The 25179-nt window shown below is 35.1% G+C and overlaps 1 protein-coding gene across 2 annotated transcripts in view; it reads right to left on the bottom strand.

Annotated features, from left to right (window-relative positions):
• Nucleotides 1-17338, bottom strand: part of LOC113039825 (dedicator of cytokinesis protein 3-like) — a 70277-nt gene extending 52939 nt beyond the window's left edge. For both annotated transcript variants that reach the window (XR_003275086.1, XM_026197927.1), the window contains exons 1-6: nucleotides 17260-17338; nucleotides 11333-11374; nucleotides 9825-9976; nucleotides 2010-2091; nucleotides 1837-1897; nucleotides 902-1049 (exon numbers count right to left, since the gene is read on the bottom strand). Coding sequence is in view for 1 of the 2 variants with exons in the window: in XM_026197927.1 (XP_026053712.1) it covers nucleotides 902-1049; nucleotides 1837-1897; nucleotides 2010-2091; nucleotides 9825-9976; nucleotides 11333-11374; nucleotides 17260-17304 (530 nt within the window). In the remaining variant the exon portion in view is untranslated. The remainder of the gene's footprint in view (nucleotides 1-901; nucleotides 1050-1836; nucleotides 1898-2009; nucleotides 2092-9824; nucleotides 9977-11332; nucleotides 11375-17259) is intronic.
• Between the last annotated feature and the right edge of the window lie 7841 nt (nucleotides 17339-25179).

Consider the following 25179-nt stretch of genomic DNA (forward strand, 5'->3'; position numbering starts at 1 on the left):
CTACATTGACAGCTACCTTATTAGCTAACCTATTTATTGAATAAATAAATGATGCTATTATCATCAATAGACAGCATATAAATAAAAACTGCATTATGTTACAGAGTTAAATGTTGATACAGGAAGTGGTATATTGGATTTATTCTATAAAATAAATCATTTACTATTCATACCATTACAAACATACTATTTGAACTGGATTGTCATCAGTGACTGATTTACAACGTCAACAGTTCTTTCCAAAAGAGACTGATGTTAGCATGTCGCTACGCTAATGACGCAATAACCGAGCTGCAGCGCACATAAACATTGGGTAAAATATAAAACATAAAACCATAATCTCCGAAACAGATTTTTTTTTACTTTAACTATTCACAATATTTGATTTATTTTCTCTAGATTTGTTGCAATGTATTCTGGGATTGCTTTGATTAGCTTTTTTTGCTTTTTGATTAGCTTATGATTAAAACGCTAGGTAGGCAGCACAATAGGGTAACGACCATAACAGTTTTGACACGCAAATCTTTCTTTATTAAAAAGAAACAACAAATATGAGTTTGAAAAAAAAACTTGTGTCAGTCATGAAGCAAACATATTCGTCTGATCCGTACAATGCATAATTCACATCAATTTTACACGAATTCGTGTTTGCAGCGCTCAGCTTTGCGAATCTCAAATGATAGAAGCCACAATAACTCGCAGTCCTGAACAGAGCAGCTAATACATTCCTGAGTGGTTTTTATCCATCAATGCTCAAGTGTTTTGTCGAGACTGAAGATTTAATAAGGCCAACCGCTCTCACTGTTTAATGTAGCTCATAATAATCTTTTTTTTTTTTTTTTTTGATTTTATTGATAAATCAAATAGACAAAAGGCTCTAAAGTGCAGAGAAGAGGCTTACGTGTAAACTTTGAGCACAAAGTCTTTCTCCTCTTTGAGTTCAGAGATGGTCTGAAGGACGTCGCTCATGGCCAGCACTGCGCATCCGTACGGCCGGCGGTACTGGACGTGAGGGGGGCCTTTCTTCGAGTCGTTTAACAACATCCGCCCTGAACAAAGAAGCATTATTAATCACTGTCAGAAACGTACGTGCGCACACTACCATCTACATGATTACACAAATCCTGTCCAGCACACAATTACGCATCGACTTGAATGCAAGGATCTGCAAATTATATATTTTAGCTGGCTAGCAAACCTACAGCAACATTTCCCAGTGAATCGGTGGCCATTATAATGTTGTGTTTGTGCCAATTTATTGGAAAATTATACCACTTTAGTACTGCTATAGCTGGAAAATAGAACTCAAACTATATGCCTAATATTACATATTTGAGTATTTTGCTATTTGTTGTGTTGTATATAAAAAGAGGCATTGTTGAATAAGGTTAAATAGTTTTGTATATAAAATGCATTCAACGATCAAGAAACAAAACATTATGAAGAACGTAAATGTTTCAGTATCTAGTCAAATATTAAATACAGAATAATTTAGCGTTATTCTTATTAAAGGCTACTTTCGTACACCTATTTTATTACTTTTACATGGACCAATATAGTTATACATTTAAATTAACAAAAGGATAAACAATATCAATTTACCAAAATAATAATAATAATAATTTTTGTTCTGTTCGAAGCACGAGGAATAGTTTTGTCTCATTCCCAATCGCCCGTCCCTTTATAAACTGGAAAGCCACACTTATGTAAGAGCTCTAGAAATGAAGTTGCTGGTAGAAATGTAATACCTTGAAGATACAGTTTGGCTCCAAATGAAGGAAATGGATGGAAGAAGAGACAGAAAGGGAAAGAGGCTAAATGAGATGGGATACTCACCCGTCCTGATGACCTGGGACACAATGTAGAGGTCTCTCTTCATGTCCTTGTTGCTTAAGTCCTGTGAGAAAAAAGAGAAGCTACTTAGTGTCTGTTTTCCCCTCCAAAATAAGTATTTCATATTTATTTCATATGTATTTTTTAGCCATGGCAATAACAGATTTTGGTCCCACCGTAAAGAGGGCGCAGAGACGGTCGACCTTCTCTGGGTTCTTTGGGCCGCCATTTTTGTTGAGTTTCACCATAAACTTCTCACTGGAAGAAGAAGAAGAAGAATTGACATGAGAATGTTGTCATTTAATACATTTATCATTTGGACAAGAAATTTCAGACCCAGATTTTACTTTTTAAACATCAATTGGTTTTCATTTCAAAATGACCCACATTATCATATGTTGTGAAGTGTGTGATTTGTGTCAATAGTGTCCCAAAATTGTAACAGAATTTTTATGCAACTAAATCAAATTATCAATTTGTGAAGTCAAAAATAAAAATAGATGTTAAAAGCACTATTTATTTAAACAAAATAGCTGTACGTAAAACATCAATTCATGCTAAAAGAAATTTTAAAATGCGAAATAACAACAATAAAAAAATACATAAATCACGATAATTTTATAAATCTGACAAAATAATGAATCTCCTTTAATTTGGCAAATTTTATTGTGTGTCGAATTTATTTATTTTTAATATATTATATAACCTCTATAAATGAATAAATAAATATTATTTATTTACTTTTTTTTTTCAAATTAATAAAATGATAATTGATTGCTTCATTTGCATGGGAAAAAAGAAGCATGGGCTTTCTTTTAAACAAACCAACAAATAATGTATTTATTTGTTATTTAAGAAATTTTAAACAAAATTAAACAAAATTATTTTTAATATATTGTATAACCTCTATAAATAAATAAATAAATATTATTTATTTACCTTTTTTATTAATAAAATTTATATTTGGTTCCACCATTTTATTGGAAAAAAAGCAGCATTAACTTTCTGCTTTTGAATACATACATTTATTTGTTTATTGATTTAACACCATTTTTTCGTTTACACCATTATTTTTGAATGAATACATTTTGATTTCTTCATTTAAGGGAAAAGAGAGCAACGTTTTGCCAAATACTGCTCTTTTGCAAAACTTCGCTTTTGTGTTTAATAGAAGAAAGAGAGCCAAATTGATTTTGAACAACATTAAGTGTGAGCAAATAATTACACAATCGATATTTTTTCCTCTCTTTCTAAATAACAAATGTGTTTTTCCAAATGTTCCACACAGTGAAATACTGAAATCCTATTGCAATGTAATCATTGAAAAAGAAAAAGAAAACAAGCGAGGCCCTAATGCCTTTCTCATTGCCAGCAAACTCTGAAATGTTATTTTTGAGAGCTTAATCAGATATTAATTCATGATTTCGAGCCAGTTCTACTTGCTGAGAGATCTCCACATGCCACATCCGATCCGCGGGAGCCAGACCTCATGCATGTCAAACACAAACCAAAGCTCACTTCACTAAATATCTCTGCTGCTTCCGCTGCTGGCACAACAATCCAGACTTCAGCTTGTTGGTTCAGGTTTTATGAGGGGACATGCACTACAAATGTGTGAAATATACTGGGCAAATATTCCACAGCGTGTTTCAGTGCAGTGATTGAGCATCGCAAACGATTACTGACAACAGCAAATCAGAGTGTATAGTCTACACACTTGGGTCCAGTCAGCGGGCTGGAAGCGCAGCGTGAACGTGTGTAAAATCACAGGCAACTTCACTGACTCTAATGGAATGGCTGTTGATGCGTAACTCGCTTTCCATGTATAATTTATTCAACGTTTGAATAACAGTTTTGTTTTTCACGCTGCTGAGAGAGCCAATGGGAAGTATAGGCACTGGAATTGCTGATGGAGAAAACAGCATCAAATTAATTCAGGAACACCGAGTCAGTTGGTATTGGATGTCTAGCAACATGAACTTTACAATGGTATTTTATTACTCTACAATCCACACGTACAAACAACCATACCAATGTCTTATGGTAAAAGCCTTGCTAATAAGCTGTTCGTGGACACATCTGATCATGGATGTGAATGTCTCGTGTCACATGAACACACACACACTTTGATGCTTCACACAATCTCCAGACTCATCAGCTCATCACGTGTGTCCGTCCCGATCCACAACAACCAATCAGGTCGCCAGAAAGCAGCAAGCCTCTTCCCCGGAGGACACGCTGACAGGTATTCATTAAACTCCTCCATCACCAGCCGCGCTGTTATTCCCATTCAAACCACTCGCCGATTGTTCAGATCCTATTGTGTAGCGCTCGCTAACTCGCGGTAATAACACACTTAGCGTCTGGAGTGTGTAAAGGCTGATAGGGTTTCGGTTGATGTAGGATCTTCATATAACATAAAGAAACATGTTCAGAGAGTAGATTTAAGTTAAAACAGCCGAGGGTTTCTGCACAAGAAATGAACTGAACTGGTCTGTGGCTGAATGCAGTTAACAAGTTCAAATATTAAAGGCACTTTCAAAGCTGAGTGATTCCTCCTCTGTGTTTGAATAGAGACTGAGGCAGCTGTCATGCATTTTAATCAATCACCGAGGAACACGACGCCTTTGTAAGATAATGGCAGATTCACACTGACTGACAATATGGGATGCAGCTTTTTCAGAATGAAAGGATTGGTGGCGTTTTGATGGAAAACTTGATGTTTTGATGTTGACTTGCATATGACTGACCATTCAGTTTGCATGAAACTTGTCGACCAAATGAATTTCAAAGCAGTTAGTCTGTTTGGAAAGTAAGGCTCAACGACAGGCACTGACAGATGAGAGAAAAGACGCAAAACCTTTGATCAAACTGTGCGCCGCATTGTTTAATTGCTTAATGTGGTTAACGGAATTTAATAAAAAGTCATTAAAAGTATAATAAAAAGTGTGGTTTGCATCTTTTAAAGCAGAACTTACATGAAATATTTGTGAAAAGAAAAGGTGAAAAATTTGTCAAATCACAAGTTGCACAAAGACTTGCTGATGTCCACAATTAAGAATATTGTTTTCTGATTAAGTGAATAAATAAGCAATTACATAAACAATAATAATAAGTAGTAGTAATTGCTTTTAACAATTTATGTACTTTTTTTCTTTTAAATAATAAGAACAATTAGCTTTTTTTTCAATTTTCATTTTTAAATATAGGTTATAAACATTTGTTTATTCTTAACTGGTTATTATATATATATATATATATATATATATATATATATATATATATATATATATATATATATATATATATATATATATATATATAATAACCAGTTAAGAATAAATGGTTATTATATATATATATATATATATATATATATATATATATATATATATATATATATATATATATATATATATATATATATATATAATAACCAGTTAAGAATAAACAAATGTTTATCTGACTACCAAATAAATAAATTTCCAAATATTTATCCCTTCTAATAATAACAACAATAATAATAATTGTTGTTTTTAACAACAACATTAATGATATTATTTGTATTATTATTATTAGTAGTAGTTGTAGTTGCTTTCAAATAACAATTTATTTTATCATTTTTATTAAACAAACAAATCATTTGTCCCTTCTAATAATAACATCATCAACATCAACAAAAACAACAATATAATATTTTTGTTAGTTTAATTCTTTTCTTGTTTTATTTTTATATTAAAATGTAATTTTTTTATTATTATAAATAATTAATTGTCATATAATAACAACAGTAGTAATAATAATAATAATGATGATGATAATAATAATAATAATAATAATAATAATAATAACAAAAACAATAACAATAATAATACTAATGATAACAATAATAATAATAATAATAATAATAGTAATGTGAAAAATCTTAGTAAAAAAATGTGTGGATTGCTATCAATATTAATAATTGTTTTTAACACCACAACCAAACTTATTATTATTATTATTATTATTATTATTATTATTATTATTATTATTATTATGTCCATTTTTCCAGTATTCCTTTTCACTTCTTGGTCCAACACAAAACACCATAAGTTATTTGCAGCACTGGTGTGGATGGAGCAGCTCCCAGCAGAATAGCACACAGACAGACTGCAGACGGGGGTGCAGATGCTTACAGTTGGATTTGACACGAGTATGCGAATGTCTCTGAATATGTTTGTGTGCAACTGCAGAAACAAGTGACAGACAGATGGAAAAATAGAGAGAAAGAGCGCCGAGGACCTTCAAACAGAGGGACAGAGAAAGTGTGAAACTCTGAATATTCAGGACAGATATTTTGCATAGCATCCTTAAAATCAATGTGAAATATGTCCACTTACAGACTAAACTGGTTTGTGATAAGCGTTAAACGTTGATGAGACAAACATCTGGAGACCTCTTGTAACTAAAAACAGTTGCGTACAGTATGTTCCTCTTTTCAGACTTGACCAGAAGTGAGATAATTTTGGAGCAAACCTGTGGCCCACTCCAGGGTCAGACAGCTTTTGAGAGGGAGGCAGAGGCACCATTAGCAGCCTGTCAAAAGTGTGAGGAGTGGGTGGAGAGAGAGAGAGAGAGAGAGAGAGTCTGTGGGTGCTGTGTGAATAATCATTTGGCCAGCTTTCCTCAGCTGCTGCCATTTATATAATATGATGCTGTTTTGGTGTATTTTTCATGATTTGAAATCACGATGTAGTTAGTTCAACATATAATCTGTGATCATATTAATCATTTTAGTCTTTACATAGGAATGGGTTAGCACCATTTAACACATCATATATATATATATATATACACTAATATTTTTTGGCATAGCATAAGGAACAGAATATTTATTCTGTAAATTAAGTAATAAATAAATACATAATAAATCCGTTTTTTTAACATTGACATTAAAAAAAAAGATTTTCGTTTTCTTTTTAAATATCTAAAAAATATACATTTCTCAAAAAATTGTCTCATGATCGATTTTATCAGTTGGAAACATTATTACAGAGTGATCAACTGATTGCATCAGTTTAATTAAGTGTTAGCTAAAATTAATTGATACATAAATGCATAAATGTTATATGTACATTGAATTAAATTAATGAACGAACAAACAAACAAATGAATAAATAATGAAATCCCTGAAATATAAAACAACAAAATATCTATCCACTCATGTCAACTATTTGCAACCAATTGTGTTCCTATAACAAGATGTTCTGAACAAATGTAAATGTATTTTATTTATGTATTCATTGATTATAAAATACGCAGGGCTCGGTGACATCACTACATTTTGATGAAAGATAAAAAGCACTGCACTGGTTTGTGGGTTTTGTCAGCGACGTATGCTTCCCATCCGACAGAACAGCAGGGGAAGAATGATAAAAAGCAAAGCTTAACTCACACAGAAAATGCTGTCTAGACATGGTCAAAAGCTCTCAGAGGGAATATGGTACGAGAACATTGGAAATAAAATGTGAGGTAGAGAAATCGTTCTGTCTCCATGGTGAGCCTCATCAGCGAGACTCATCAGCATGGGGTCTCTCATGAGAGCAGCCTCCCTCAGGACAAACTCCAGCAACGTACTGCGCTTTCTGCAGATCAAGGCTTCGAAATCACACAAACACACAAAAACAGCCGTGCTAACCCATGCCGTTTTGACAGATCATGATGCAACACGACTGTTTCAGGTAAGCTTGGAGTGAACAACACATCCTGTTGAAAAAAGCAAAAGAAATAAAAACGGTAGGGATAGAGGTAGCTAAAGGGGGTGTGACCACCGTAATTATCATTTTTGTTGTTTCTTTCGGCATTCAAAAGCATGAAAGTGTAATACATGAACTTACTGAACCACTGCTTCAAACAGAAACATTTAAGTGATCATCTCTTAGTGGCCTACAAATGCTTCTCTAATTTAATTAATGAGGTGTATAAATTACATTTGAAACACTCCCATTGGAGGAATCTGCCAGTGGCCTTATTTGTCTTATGATTAGAATGAGGAAAAACAAAACAAGTTTCCGTCGTACAACTGGAAATAGAACCTCCTCATCCTTGAGACCAAGTTGAGTTTATTACCGTATTTTCTGGACTATAAGTCACACTTTTTTTTCATAGTTTGGCTGGTCCTGCGACTTATTTATCAAAATTAATTTGACATGAACCGAGAGAAATGAACCAAGAGAGAACATTACCGTCTCCAGCCGCGAGAGGGATAGTTTTAGAGAGAGTCTATCAGACACTATCAGACGTATTTTAAGGTTCTATGCCGCAAACTTTATCTGACATACTTTTGAATATCCAGCATTTAGTTGACCCTGATAAGCGGTCGTCGTCAGAGTTGCAAACTCCATGGCTTTCTTCTTTCATGAGGGGGTTTGGCACCACATCATTTTTGTTTCCAAGCGGAACAGTAAAGAACGCGACACACACGTCTCCCTGAAATCCTGTATAATTCAACCAATCCGGTCCATGGGCGTGACGTCTGAGGCTGAGACTAATTACAGTCCCTGAACTGGACTTCCCTCAAGGGTGTTCCAGCTCTTTCAGATTCCCTCAACCACTGGAAAGCAATTCCACTTCCTCTTTCTGACCAGCGACTTTTTAAAGCCAACTGACATCAAGTTCCTCAAGAATAGTTAAAGCAGCCTTTCCTCAAAAAGCCAAATGAATTGAGCTCCAAAAACACACAAAAAAACATGCATCCGCCAACATGCTATTACGTTGCTTCTTGTACGTTTTAGAACGCTTTCTAAATTAAATACAGTGAGCGGCGCTAAAAGTGCATTTGGTTTTATCCGAAACGGATGATTGCAAATGTGGCAGAATTCTAATTACGTATTGAGGCAGTTCGGAAATGAAATGTCCATTGCAAGTTTACTACATTAGAAAAACCACACATACAGAAGTGTAAATGCTACACCAGGTGTGCTACTGAGCAAGTTTACTACATCAGAAAAACCACACATACAGAAGTGTAAATGATACACCAGGTGTGCTACTGAGCAAGTTTACTACATCAGAAAAGCCACACATACAGAAGTGTAAATGCTACACCAGGTGTGCTACCGAGCAAGTTTACTACATCAGAAAAGCCACACATACAGAAGTGTAAATGCTACACCAGGTGTGCTACCGAGCAAGTTTACTACATCAGAAAAGCCACACATACAGAAGTGTAAATGCTACACCAGGTGTGCTACCGAGCAAGTTTACTACATCAGAAAAGCCACACATACAGAAGTGTAAATGCTACACCAGGTGTGCTACTGAGCAAGTTTACTACATCAGAAAAAAACATTTTATGGACCGGATACATGTATAGTAAACATGTTTTGAACTCATAATATAGTATAGCAAGCAACTGCACATATATAAGTCTTTATTAAATCGATAATCTCCTCCTGTATCATTAATTGTATAAAAATGAATAAAGGTTGTTGGTGTTTTCCTGTCACTAGTGTAAGGCAGGGTTTTTTTTATTAGTCTTAAAATCTGTCTGTAAAATTAAAATGAACTAAAATTCTTCTTACAAGGTTTAGTTTGTAGAGACAGAGTTGGTTAAGAGCGTCCTCTACCTCAAAAATGCTACTTGAAACTTAAGATGTCTTGATAGCATAGTTTAAGTGAAGAGATCTTTTACATGAATACTTCATCAAGGTCTCTTGTCCTTAACTCATCTTTCTGCAGTTTCACAGTTCTGTGTGTCATTTTAGGTTATTGTGAAAAAAAAAAAAAAACAGGTCGGTAGGCGGTATTTGTGCAAGCTTTTATTTCCGTGACCTTGATGTTTTAAAAATGATGGCTTACTTTATTTCTTATGGGACCTCATGTACTGTTTTTTTTCCGTTCCTTTTGAATAATTACCAATGAAAGCTTCTTCATTGTAAAAAGTTTGAGTGGTGAAGAGGCACGGCCACTGAATGTGTATATAAACTTATACATGAAACATTCCCTACCTGATTTGCTTGCCCTCTCTCAGGTCATACAAAGAGAAGAAGATGTCTGTGTCCTCGCCGATGGTGTTGTATGTGAAGCTCTTTAGGTTGACAAAGAGATGGTGCGGTACAGGCATTCGACACGAATCCCCATGTCTTTGTTTTCCACCATCCTAAAAACATAAGAGTACACAACAGCTTTACAATATGCCATGAGATGCTTGTTACAGTATATGCTATTTCGTAATGTAATGTTGTGTTATATGTTACGTCAGATAATAAAGTATGTGCACAGTCATTTTATGGAATATTGTGACATTATTTTCTGTTGTTTTGTTTTGTTACAGGGTAAGTTGTTCCTTGTTATGTTATATTGTTGTTATGCCATGGTACTGTATGTTATTATGTTATCTTGTATCCTTACATTATACAGTTGAATGTGTGATGTTTTAATGTAAAAATACCACAACATGATATTACACATGGGAAAATGTATAAAGCTATAACTTAACATTGAAACATACAACAGTTTATAAAATCATCTGATATGCCATAGTATGACATGATATTTTCCAATATTGTTAAATGTTATGTTTTATGTGTTGTAAAGTGTTGTTATGACAACATGCAATGATATACCTGAGACATGGCAAAATATTTAATGATATAACATGTAAGGTTATAGGTTAACACAACATAACAATATATCACAACATGCAGTATGCCGTAGCATGCTATGACTTAACAACATACCACAACATGATATAATAACACAACATACCACAGCAAGAGATGACAACACATATAAAGATATGACATGTAATGTTATAACATTATATGTAACCATATATAAGATATATACTATAACACAATATTAAATACAATGATATAACATGCAATGCTACAACAAGTAACCATACAGTATATTTCATTGTGTGTCATACTATAACATCACATGCCATAACATCTAACAGTATACCATAACATGATATAAAAACAACAATATGACAAAATAAAAGGTAATGCTATAACATAACATAAAAACATTACATAACATGTAACTATATCAAGATATGTGATATACCACATGACATGCCATAACATGCAATGGTATACCATAGCATGATATAACAACATAACATTGCATAATATATAACAAAATAACATGTAATGCTATAACAACCATATATCACATGACATGTCAGAACATGTAACAATAAATCACATGATAGAACACCATGTTACATAACACTATATTATGTAACACTGTAGCAGCATGTTACATATAATCATCTGAATGGAAAAAGACCAATTCATATTGCATATTGTAAATGCATATTCATTAGTGCTTATAGCAGAGTGTTGCAATCTTTTGGCTTGCCTAAATCACCTATTTTTGAAAAAGTGCATTATACATAAACACACATGTGTTTAGATCAAAATGTCACATTTTGGCCTATGGTGAACCATGACCTACAAAAAGTTCTGTACGTTAATGGCTCAAAGCATTTCTTGGATGACAAATATACCTGGGTTGTGCTTTGCTGGACGCTGTGTCTGCTGGATAGGTGCTGTCAATGGAGAAAAGGAGAAAGAGAAACACAGTGCTCATATTTCATAATTAAATCCAGTTTATGTGCATATACAGTACAAAGCATGATGACAGCAGATAAAGTAACTGACATCCTTTAAAAAAAAATGTTCAAATGGAAACATATAATGTAAATACGGTGCATTCAACATAGCTATATTCAAACCTAAAACTGTTTTACACTAAAATAATTACAGATCAAACAAGAAATTATGTTCCTTTATATATATATATATATATATATATATATATATATATATATATATATATATATATATATATATATATATATATATTAATTATGAATTGAGTAAATAAGATACTTGCTTAAGAGTTTGAATATTTTCCCACAACGCTGTATGAATGTACAGTGCAATATCTCATGAGATATCTACATCTAGATTAATCATATTCACTGAGGCATCGTCAGCACAAACGCCAAAAGAAAACACATGCTCATAATCGCATGAAACACACACACATACACATCTTGCCTGGGTGACTTATGAGTCTGTGTTTCTTAGCTTGCATCTTTCTCTTCAGTGCTTTTGACTGCGCTTAGAATAAATTACCCAGCATTCAACAGAAACCCCCATCGGCATATGCATGGTGGGAAAAGTGGTATGCAATTCTCATGAACACAAAATACAAATTAAATCTTAAAGTTCAAAACTAAGTGTTATGGTATTCTAGGTGAAGTGATGTCACCATGTAGTTGAAAAAGGTGTTCTCGGAGGTTATTAGTACTTTGCATATTAGTTGCTAGGGAGTTTTGGTTGGTTGCTAGGGTGTTCTGGGTGGAGAGACATTCATTAGGTGGTTGCTAAGGTGTTGTCAGCGGTTGTTGGTCCTTTGCTTTCTAGTTGCTAGCGTGTTCTGCGTGGACTGACATCACTATGTAGTTGCTAAGGTGTTTTTGGTGGTTACTAGTACTTTGCATTCTAGTTGCTAGGGAGTTATGGTTGGTTGCTAGGGCATTGCTAGTGTGTTCTGGGTGGAGGGACATCACTTGTTGGTTGTTTAGGTAATCTCAGCAGTTGTTAGTACTTTGCTTTCTAGTTGCTAGTGTGTTCTGGGTGGATTGACATCACTATGTGGTTGTTAAGGTGTTGTTAGTACTTTGCTTTTCAGTTTCTAGGGTGTTCTGATTGGTTGCTTGGGTGTTCTGGTTTGTCGCTAGGGCATTACTAGGGTTTTATCGGTGACTTGAATGTCACGTGGTTGCTAATGTGCTCTCAGTGTTTGTTAGTACTTTGCTTTCCAGTTGCTATGGTGTTCTGGTTGGTTGCTAGGGTGTTCTGAGTGACATGATGTCACTATAGGGTCTTTCACATAGCTTTAGTTCCAGAACCAAATGTACAGCACTAAAGTACTGGGACGATTTTGCACTACAGACTATTTCCCAGTACCATTTAAAGGGCTGCATTCACACCGAACATGTGTACTAGGGAGTGACGTAAGCTGGTCGACAGCGATTTAATTTGTGCGCGACGTTCAACAACATTAACAACAGGAGAATGGAGGATGCTGTGGTCGGAGCTGTGTTTTTGTTGTGTCTCGCTGGTTTCACAATATTGGACATGAAATGTCGACATATACGTTAAGGGTCTGAAAGAACGGAAAGGAGGATTAAGAATCTCCAACAACAACTGGCAGTGCTACATCTGCTTCAAGTGCCTGCACTTCAGCATCCGTCCATCTATTGCTGTCCATCATACTTGCGAAATAAGTTGACACAAAGTTTACAGTATGTTACACAGCGTTTTAAATCATGGTGGGTGAGGGAGTGTTCGAACGCGTCTGGCCAATCAATGTCTACTTATGTCAAGGTTAGTACCAGTTGTGCTGGTTAGACCCTGCTCCGGAGTAGGAGCTAATCTGGTTCTCGAAAAAGGCAGTCTGGTACTTAAATCGTATCTAGTTAAGGCGGTACGAAAACTATATTATGTGGTTGTCAAGGTGTTCTAAGTGGGTGTTTCTTTTTTTCAGGTGGTTGCTTGGACATTGCTAGGCGGTTGATAAGGTGTGACTATGTTGTGTCTAGGGTGTTCTGGTTGGTTGTTCATTATTGCTATGTTGATGCTTGGTGATTACTAGGCTGTTTTGGGCAATTGTGGTCTCATTTCTATGTTGTGATTGCTAGGGTACTCTGGATGGTTGTTAGGGCATTGCAAGGTGTTAGCCATGTGATCTGAGTGTTGTTTCTAGGGCATTGCTGGTCATTGTTAAGGTGTTCTGGACGGTTGCTAGTCCATTGCAATGAGTTAGTTGTGGGTTCTGAATGGTTTCTAGAGATGTTTGCTCATAGTGATGCTTTCCTTAGAAAATCCCTTAAAATGACCTTTAAATGAAGGACCAGGTAAAGGAATCATCAATGCTGTAACCATATCTCGAGATAAAAAGTGAGCTTTCCTTGATATAGTGCTTGACAACGAGGGAGTGAAGTAGAGTTTCATTTGTAAAACCCAGTGGAGGATTTCAGGACGAACTGAGAAATGTCTGAAAACAAATATCTTTCCTTCTGTTCTCACTTTCACCATCAGGGAGGCTAAACGCGTGCCTGGCGGGACTCATTAATCTAAAATAGCGCCTTGCGGCACTGTGAGCCTGGCAGATTGTACAACCATGTTACAGCATGCTTCTGTGAGACTTCAGTCCCTGACTAACTCATATATGTGTACAGTTCTTTTGTGAAATAAAGCTATATTACCCATTTAGCAGACACTATTTATACAATGTTACTGTACATCCCTGCACGTAAAGGACTGACAGACGCTTAATGCAAGTGTCTTGCTCAAGGGCACAACGCACAATGCAAAAATCTCAAGTCAAAATTAAACTGTAAACTGCAAAAGCCAAAGACTGATGGAATGAATATAGAAATTGAAGAGAAAACAGACAGCTTGAGTAAACTGTGTGTGAACAGTGCACGTGTAAATCCAGAACCAGAAAAGCTCGGCTCTTTGATTTAATCTATCTTCTGCTTCCCTAGAGACAATTCAGCAGCAACTTCTCCGAAAACGAAAGGTCTCGAGTCTCTGCAGCTTCAGTGCTCTCTTCTGCCCGAGGCCAAGTAAAAGTCTTCTCACATCTCTGTCTCTGTGTTCTCTTCAAGAGCTTGTTTCTTTCTTTATTTTTGGTATTTGTGTGAAACTCCTCCGCCTCCCACATATTGAGCTATACAGATCTCTCTCTGACCTCAACATTTGGCTAGTGCACTTCAAATCGAATCGAGATTCAGCTACTCTACCCGAGCGTGTTTGCTCTTCCTCTGAATTTAGCCCAAAAAGTTAGTGAAACCTCTTCAAATGCTCAAATGCTAGGTTCTCCAACCTCTTTGCCCTTCTCGCTAACTTTGTAACTTCAACGGTTGAAGGAAAAACGTTGCCCATATGAAACTAAATAATATCAGGAATATCACAATTGTTTTAACAGGTTTTAAGTTTCATAAAGACTAAAAGAATATTTTACATAACAATTAATAACATCTCTAATTTAAACCTAGAGATAAAAATGCAGGTGGATTTAAGAAATGCAATCCATTTTAACGTTCCGATTCATTTCAAAGCGCAGATTCAACTTAATTTGCTTCAAAATGGAAGTCACTGTTGGCATTTGCATGTTTTAAAAATTATTAATATTAATATATTTAATAATATTAATATTTTAATCATACCAATAAACTGTACATATTATAAACATTTAATATTATGAATATAACAAAAGATAAATACACAACAACAACAGTAGTAATAATGATAACAACAACAAACAACAACAATAATAATAATAATAATAATAATAATGCTATTGTTGTTGATGACGACGAAAATTATATTTTACTATTAGTAAAATATATAATATTTTATTGTGATATATTAAATATAATATTTACAATGTAAGCTTTTTTTTGGACATGAAGTGCTGATACAAATTTTTTGTTTCATTTTACAGCCAAACTGAAAAAAACAAACAATCAGACAAACAAAAACACACAAGCTAATATTTAATCACATTAAATTATTATTTTTCACGAATTAATAATATCAAAATTGTGTATGTGTAGATTTTAAATTATATATGACATTGTTTTATTGAAAACTGTTTCTAACAGCTGCTTTTAGATTGCAGCCTTTGGAAAAAGCTATATATATATATATCTCCTTAACTGCAGAGCACTGAGGTAAATCTAGCCCCTGCCATATTGTACAAAAATCCAGTCCCACACAAACCCAAACATAGATACATATGGCACAAACCTGTGCAGACATCATGGAAAAAGTGTCACATCCGTGTGAAATAAATAACTGTACAGTATTAGCAGCTTTTCTACAAGCTGCCATCCAAAAGCACCTGTTAGCAACAGATGCTGGTGTCGAAACCTGTTTCCAATAAAACCTTCTCACAGTCAAACAGCGGTCTAGAGAATAAAGTGAATTACAGAGGGTAAAAAAAAAGTAATCAAAAGCTAAAAAAGCTTCTTTTTATAATTTCCAATATTGTTTCTTATTAAAATCCAAAGGGTACCTGCTCCATAAAGCTGAAAATACGATTTGGGGCTTTCTGAAAAACTAAACAAAGAATATGTAAATGATTCATTCTGATGAGGCATCTTGGGAATCTGCCCTCTAATGGAGTGTTTAAAACATTTCGGCTGTCTAATTGTTCAGCTCATTCTACAGGTGGGAACTTGGCAGCATCTGCACATTATGCCTGCATTATGCACATATGCAAAACAGTTGCAGGAATACATTAAAACACTAATTCCTGCTCTAGTTTACACGGATGACTCACATATTAATAAACGCATTTTGAACAACTCGCTGTAATTCAAAGCAAGAAAAACACTCGAAAATTAAGAAGTACACACCAAAATACAGATAATTATTACTACTATTAAAATTGTTTTGTGATGATAAATAAATAGCGACCTGAAATGTAATTAATTTTCAGTGTATATTTAAGAAATATTTTAAGAATTTAAGTAACAGTCTTCTTTTTACTTGTAATGGTTTCCATTTAAATGAAAAATTAAAGTGTAATATTTAAAATATTGAAGTAATATAAATGGCATTAAAATGCAAAAATATCTGTACGTAGTTTTTATAGAAATTATAAAACACAAGCATAATTAGTCAATTTATATATATATATATATATATATATATATACATACATACATACATACATATATATACATATATATATATATATATATATATATATATATATATATATATATATATATATATATATATATATATATATATACAATCATATCATAATATCATAATGTCAAATATAATTGAATATCATAAAACTGTTATATTTATTTGTTTCGCATCATGTAATAATAATCTTTATTGATTATTTTTGCATTATTTATGAAAGATAATGAACTGCCTGTTAATCATTCTTCATTGTATGCTGAACAAATCTTTAAGAATTTAAGTCACAACAGTCTTTTTTTAAATTTTAATAGTTCACATTTAAATAAAAACCTAAATATATTTATTAAAAAATGATTCATATTATTTTTGTACAATCTACAATCAGTCTATTTTATTTTTATATGCATACTTACAAATTTAAAACAGAACTGTAAAATCAAAATGCTATGAGCAAATATTTCAGCAAATAGGAACTCTGCATTAAGCACACGTAAGTGTATCATCTGTATAGTGTCATATGCAAAAGCATTTCATAAATAGTCAATTTGCAATTTGTATGAATTATAAATCATAATGCAAAAATATCTATTATATGTTTTCCTAACATCCAACAGAGGACGTTATAGTCATTTACTGCTTCAGCGATGAAAAAGCATCCATTAAAACCCCATTGAGATGCAGTCAATGTACTCACCATTTTGTAGAGATCAGAAACGCTGATCTGGTCCGCATCAACCATTTCAAACTCTTTCCTGGGCACCAGATCTAAGCCTAAGTGTCTGTTGAACACAAGAAAACAACAGAACTCAGATTAACATAGACTCCTCAAGACTGAAGTACTTAATATTGCGGATAATAAAAGACCAGAAGCTGTCAAGCTGTGGTGTCCACCTTTTGTCACAGGCATTTAGCTATGCAGTATCTTTTTTTATCCATAAATTGCTACATTGTCATATGCTACACTGCGGTATGATGGAAAACATGACATATGAACATTTCTAGACACATTTTCCATACTTCTTTCCAGGTCTAACCACACAGAGCTGTAGATTTTGAGAGGCTCATATGGTAAAGACGCACAGAAAACTGCTAGCGTTAGCGCTACGTGCAGCTGTCATAGTGTAGAGCTATAGAAACAGGTGTTGCCCTCGTAACCTAATAATGAAAGTGATGGCATGCCATAATCTATCTTAATATAACATAAACATTTCTTCTCTCAGATTTCCCAGATGTAAATAAAACCCAATCAACACCCTGAGTAGCCCACAGACTAGCATTAAGTACGTGGGTTAGCAACTAAACACATGAAAGATAATGCCATTTTTGATTGAAAATTCACATAGAAAGTTTTTTTTAAATGCACATTTTTATTACAAAACTATATTTTTATATTCATTTAAATGTCCGGGGTACTTGCCAAGTGGTTCAATATCAGTCATTAAGTAGTAAACAGAAGGAAATAATTTTAGTAATGCTAACGCTAAACTAAAACAGCTGTTATATTGATAAGGTATAAGGTTGTTGGTAGGGTATTTGGCTGGTTGCTAGTTCTTTTGCTCAGGTTGTTGTTCTCTGGATCAAAGCATTAGCATTAGCATCACCCAGGGTCCCTGTCTAGCAGGCATGTGCTTATAAATCTGCATATTTTCTGAATATCTCAATGCAAATTAGTTCTCCAGAGAGATATTGCATCATTGGCTTGTATCAGAGCATAAATAAATCCATTTGTTGATGACTTTGTGTAAACAGACAGTAATGAACTTATTATGTGACAATTAACTGCTTTTAGCAATGACAAGCTTGATATACTCCACAACCGCAGCGTGAATGCTTCTAATTTGCTACGTCAAAGCAATATATAAAATGTCTTGTTATTGAGGTGGAATCAACTCTCTTGCAGTCAAACACAAAATATTGTAACAAATATATTACAGAAAATGATAGTAACAGTGACACTTGTCAAAAAACGCAAGATCACCTTAAGAAAATTGATATAACCTGAGAAAGGCATAATGAAAACATTATTAGATTGTTTGAAAAACACTCGAGATGCTCTTCAACTCATCCTTCAGGTATTTATAGAACTTATCGGTAAGTGCTCCCATCTCAAATCCATTTCATCCCATTTGCTCAATTATCTACTAGTTTGCTGATCTGAAGACCTGGCAGTGATGTACCGCTGAAAGCCCAGAACCGCAAAGTGCCTCATCACAGAAGTGAATCTTCAGGTGACCTTGAAGAAGAGGGATGAGTGGTCAACATGGACTTGACACAGATGCTCATACACTGCAATGCTTGGATCATCTGACCTCTAAAATCCTGTTGGTTTGGTATTTTATCGCTAAAAGTGGTGAACCCCATGACTTTCATTTTGGAGGTCTGGTGTATTAAAACATAATATTTTATTTAACAGTATAGTAAATATCGTACAGTATCGTAAATGTCATTTGCAGCCGACTGAAAGTTCAATTTGCAGGATTGGCTAATGTATACGGGACATAAAACATTTGAAAACCTCAAAAGGATGAAATAATGATGCAAGAACTGTAATTACTGACACTTAAAACTCAAAAGCTGAAGAATTGCACAACTGTGTAGGTTAAAAATGGGGGCAGTATCTGAAAAACAAACACAACCGACTTTCAGTGCAGTGAAAAATCAATTTACTCTCAATTAGAGAAAAACAAAACTCAACCTTGTGTGTGTTGGTTTGTGTGGCCTTAAAGTTTGCATTTGAAATCTCAGCATAATTCAGAATAACCAGGCTGTGAATGACATATGTTCATGTTTTCCTCATTTCCTTCACAGAGTTGGGTCAAGCCGATTTAGGGTGATGCAAAAGCCACAGTGATACATCTTTAGCGTTTTTACTTTGACTCCACGATCAGGAGGCCTTGGCCTCTAACACATTAAAATCACTGGCATAGCTCCATGATGCAAATGAGCTTATTTAAACACTTCTTAGTTGAGTGAAGCATGCCACGGCTGAACATTAATCTCAATGAGTTATTCTGAAGGTGGAACAAATGCATGACAATCCTATAGATTTGTATAATAGGGTGTATTTCAAAAGAGTAACTGACATAATTTGCCTATGTAAAGGCCCGTTCACACCAAGCACGATAACTATTAAGATAACTATAAAGATATAGTTCTAAAAATCGTTCTCAATATTAAAGAATAGCAGAGTCCACACAACAACAATAACGATAAAGACAAAGAGAAACGGTATCGTTGAAATCATTTTCAGAACGATTTTTTTTTACAGCTGATGAACGATACAAACATTGACATCCAATCAGAATCCATCCTGCTATAACGAGCTCGAGGATTTAAAGCGACAGACGCACGTGCGCTCAAAATAAACAGACGATATTGTAGCGGGGTTAAGTTGGTTTTGTTTTCGATATTCGTGACACATTCAGCAGTAAACGCCAATAACTCCAAAACGAATTGCCCTACAAAAATCTAAACAGTGTGACCTCCAAAAGGGAAGAGCTGATCATGTTCCACAGCCTTCTTTTACTATATTTCCCTCGATATAATAAGCATGGCCCCGTGCAAGCCGTCGCAATGTGCAGAAAGCCGGGAGAGAACGCTCTCAGCAGAGCCTTCAGTTAGGGACCGTGGGGGAAGTGCAAACTTTCTTCGTTTTTTGCTATAGCTCAGTAGGCGTTGTTTTTGTAATAGCTTTTTAGTTAAAGGGCATATAGACATGATAACAGTGTCAATCAATAGTGGGGAACCGTGTACATTTTTCACAACCTCTTTTTTTGCCCCTACGGGCAGAAACGGGAATTGCATGTCCAAAATTAACATTCTTTTTGTAATAACTTTCTACAGCAAGGAGACAGAGACATAAAGACAGTGTCCATCAATAGAGGGGGGCAATGGGCATTTTTCACAATATTCTCTTTTTACCCCAAGTGGCTGATTAGGGAAATGCATGTCCAAAATTAACCTTCTATTTGTAATAACTTTCTACAGCAGTGAGACAGAGACATGAAACCAGTGTCAATCAATAGAGGGGGACAGTGCACATTTTTCACAACCTTTCTTTTTACCCCTACTGGTAGAAAAGGGAATTACATGTCCAAAATTAGCCTCCTTTTTGTAATAACTTTCTACAGCAGTGAGACAGAGACATGAAACAAGTGTCAATCAGTAGAAGGAGAGAGTGGACATTTTTCACAACCTTTCATTTTACCCCAAGTGGCTGATTAGGGAACTGCATGTCCAAAATTATCCTTCTTTTTGTAATAACTTTCTACAGCAGGGAGACAGAGACATGAAACCACTGTCAATCAAGATAGGAGGAGAGTGGACATTTTTCACAACCTTACTTTTTCCCCTTACTGGTAGAAAAGGGAATTGCATGTCCAAAATGAACCTTCTTTTTGTAATAACTTTCTACAGCAGGGAGACAGAGACAAAAAACCACTGTCAATCAATAGAGGGGGACAGTGGACATTTTTCACAACCTTTCTTTTTACCCCTACTGGTAGAAAAGGGAATTGCATGTCCAGAATGTACATTATTTTTGTAATAACTTTCTACAGCAGGGAGACATAGACATGAAACCAGTGTCAATCAATAGAGGGGGAGAGTGGACATTTTTCACAACCTTTCGTTTTACCCCAAGTGGCTTATTAGGGAATTGCATGTCCAAAATTAACCGTATTTTTGTAATAACTTTCTACAGCAGTGAGACAGGTGCATGAAACCAGTGTCAATCAGTAGAGGGAGAGAGTGGACATTTTTCACAACCTTTCTTTTTACCCCTACTGGTAAAAAAGGGAACTGCATGTCCAAATGAACCTTCTTTTTGTAATAACTTTCTACAGCAGGGAGACAGAGACATGAAACCACTGTCAATCAATAGAGGGGGACAGTGGACATTTTTCACAACCTTTTTTTTTACCCCTACTGGTAAAAAAGGGAATTGCATGTCCAAAATTAACCTTCTTTTTGTAATAACTTTCTACAGCAGTAAGACAGGTACATGAAACCAGTGTCAATCATTAGAGGGAGAGAGTGGACATTTTTCACATCCCTGAATTTTACCCCTACTGGTAGAAAAGGGAATTGTATGTCCAAAATGAACCTTCTTTTTGTAATAACTTTCTACAGCAGGGAGACAGAGACAAAAAAACACTGTCAATCAATAGATGGGGACAGTGGACATTTTTCACAACCTTTCTTTTTACCCCTACTGGTAGAAAAGGGAATTGCATGTCCAGAATGTACATTATTTTTGTAATAACTTTCTACAGCAGGGAGACATAGACATGAAACCAGTGTCAATCAATAGAGGGGGAGAGTGGACATTTTTCACAACCTTTCGTTTTACCCCAAGTGGCTTATTAGGGAATTGCATGTCCAAAATTAACCTTATTTTTGTAATAACTTTCTACAGCAGTGAGACAGGTGCATGAAACCAGTGTCAATCAGTAGAGGGAGAGAGTGGACATTTTTCACAACCTTTCTTTTTACCCCTACTGGTAAAAAAGGGAACTGCATGTCCAAATGAACCTTCTTTTTGTAATAACTTTCTACAGCAGTGAGACAGGTGCATGAAACCAGTGTCAATCAGTAGAGGGAGAGAGTGGACATTTTTCACAACCCTGAATTTTACCCCTACTGGTAGAAAAGGGAATTGCATGTACAAAATTAACCTTCTTTTTGTAATAACTTTCTACAGCAGGGAGACAGAGACATGAAACCAGTGTCAATCAATAGAGGGGGACAGTTGACATTTTTCACAACATTTCATTTTACCCTTACTGGTAGGAAAGGGAATTGCATGTCCAAAATTAACCTTCGTTTTGTAATAACTTTCTACAGCAAAGAGACAGATACATGAAACCAGTGTCAATCAATAGAGGGGGACAGTGGACATTTTTCACAACCTTTCTTTTTACCCCTACTGCTAGGAAAGGGAATTGTATGTCCAAAATTAACCTCCTTTTTGTAATAACATTCTACAGCAGGAAGATAGAGACATTAAACCACTGTCAATCAATAGAGGGGGACAGTGGACATTTTTCACAACCTTTCATTTTACTCCAAGTGGCTGATTAGGGAACTGCATGTCCAAAATTATCATTCTTTTTGTAATAACTTTATACAGCAGGGAGACAGAGACATGAAACCAGTGTCAATAAATAGAGGGGGAGAGTGGACATTTTTCACAACCTTTCTTTTTAGCCCTACTGTTAAAAAAGGGAATTGCATGTCCAAAATGAACCTTCTTTTTGTAATAACTTTCTACAGCAGTAAGACAGGTACATGAAACCAGTGTCAATCATTAGAGGGAGAGAGTGGACATTTTTCACATCCCTGAATTTTACCCCTACTGGTAGAAAAGGGAATTGTATGTCCAAAATGAACCTTCTTTTTGTAATAACTTTCTACAGCAGGGAGACAGAGACAAAAAAACACTGTCAATCAATAGAGGGGGACAGTGGACATTTTTCACAACCTTTCTTTTTACCCCTACTGGTAGAAAAGGGAATTGCATGTCCAGAATGTACATTATTTTTGTAATAACTTTCTACAGCAGGGAGACATAGACATGAAACCAGTGTCAATCAATAGAGGGGGAGAGTGGACATTTTTCACAACCTTTCGTTTTACCCCAAGTGGCTTATTAGGGAATTGCATGTCCAAAATTAACCTTATTTTTGTAATAACTTTCTACAGCAGTGAGACAGGTGCATGAAACCAGTGTCAATCAGTAGAGGGAGAGAGTGGACATTTTTCACAACCTTTCTTTTTACCCCTACTGGTAAAAAAGGGAACTGCATGTCCAAATGAACCTTCTTTTTGTAATAACTTTCTACAGCAGTGAGACAGGTGCATGAAACCAGTGTCAATCAGTAGAGGGAGAGAGTGGACATTTTTCACAACCCTGAATTTTACCCTTACTGGTAGGAAAGGGAATTGCATGTCCAAAATTAACCTCCTTTTTATAATAACTTTCTACAGCAGTGAGACAGATACATGAAACCAGTGTAATTTAATAGAGGGGGACAGTTGAAATTTTTCACAACCTTTCTTTTTACCCCTACTGCTAGGAACTGGAATTGTATGTCCAAAATTAACCTTCTTTTTGTAATAACATTCTACAGCAGGAAGATAGAGACATTAAACCACTGTCAATCAATAGAGGGGGACAGTGGACATTTTTCACAACCTTTCTTTTTACACCTACTGGTAAAAAAGGGAATTGCATATCCAAAATTAACCTTCGTTTTGTAATAACTTTCTACAGCAAAGAGACAGATACATGAAACCAGTGTCAATCAATAGAGGGGGACAGTTGAAATTTTTCACAACCTTTCTTTTTACCCCTACTGCTAGGAAAGGGAATTGTATGTCCAAAATTAACCTCCTTTTTGTAATAACATTCTACAGCAGGGAGACAGAGACATGAAACCAATGTCAATCAGTAGAGGGAGAGAGTGGACATTTTTCACAACCCTGAATTTTACCCTTACTGGTAGGAAAGGGAATTGCATGTCCAAAATTAACCTCCTTTTTATAATAACTTTCTACAGCAGTGAGACAGATACATGAAACCAGTGTAATTTAATAGAGGGGGACAGTTGAAATTTTTCACAACCTTTCTTTTTACCCCTACTGCTAGGAAAGGGAATTGTATGTCCAAAATTAACCTCCTTTTTATAATAACATTCTACAGCAGGAACATAGAGACATGAAACCAGTGTCAATCAATAGAGGGAGAGAGTGGACATTTTTCACAACCTTTCATTCTAACCCTAGTGGCTGATTAGAGAATTGCATTTTCAAAATAAAAATAAAAATTATTTGCTTGTGTTCATGTGAAGAAAGAAAGTCATAAACATCTGGGATGACAGAGGTCAGTAAATGGTGAAAGAATTTTCATTTATGGGTGAACTATCCCTTTGAAGATGTCAGGGCGTGGTAGAAACGGAGCAGTGGAAAAAACAGGGTCTGGGTCCAAGTGCAGGGAATAAATTACTTTTTAATAAATGAGAACAAAAAGGCCAACAAGGCAAAACAAAACAGAAACAAATCACGGAGACAAGAGCAGACGCAGCCAAGATGCAAAAACACGAGTATCCAGGAACATTTACAAATCACAATTTACATTACACAATTAATACAGCCTGACAGAGTGGTTAGAGAGTGGAGAATATATACTCATTGACAATGGGCACCAGGTGTGTTTGTTGTAACGGAAACAGGTCAATTTAGCTCAAAGGGAATCATTTAAGATTTTAAAGGGAATTTGAACAGAATCACTGTTTCACGGCTGTTCACGGAGACGCCCTGCGATTCAGTGAACTAGCCGTTTAACATCAAATCTGCGCTGGATACTAATATCCAAACTATAGTGAAAACACTATTAATTAGAACAGTAACAAGATCGGCAGTTTAAGACATTAATTTGGAAGCACAAAACACAAGATACTTCTCTTTTCAATATGAATAAGGCTTTATTAGATAAATCTAAGACATATAAACTAATCTAACACATAAACGCACGCACTCACACTTTCACACAAGTTGCAGGAAGATCGAAAGTTAGGAAAAGATGAGTTTAAGAGAATGGAAATATGGAATTCCA

Source organism: Carassius auratus, chromosome 22 (genome assembly GCF_003368295.1).
Source record: "Carassius auratus strain Wakin chromosome 22, ASM336829v1, whole genome shotgun sequence".
NCBI classification, from domain to species: Eukaryota; Metazoa; Chordata; class Actinopteri; order Cypriniformes; family Cyprinidae; genus Carassius; species Carassius auratus.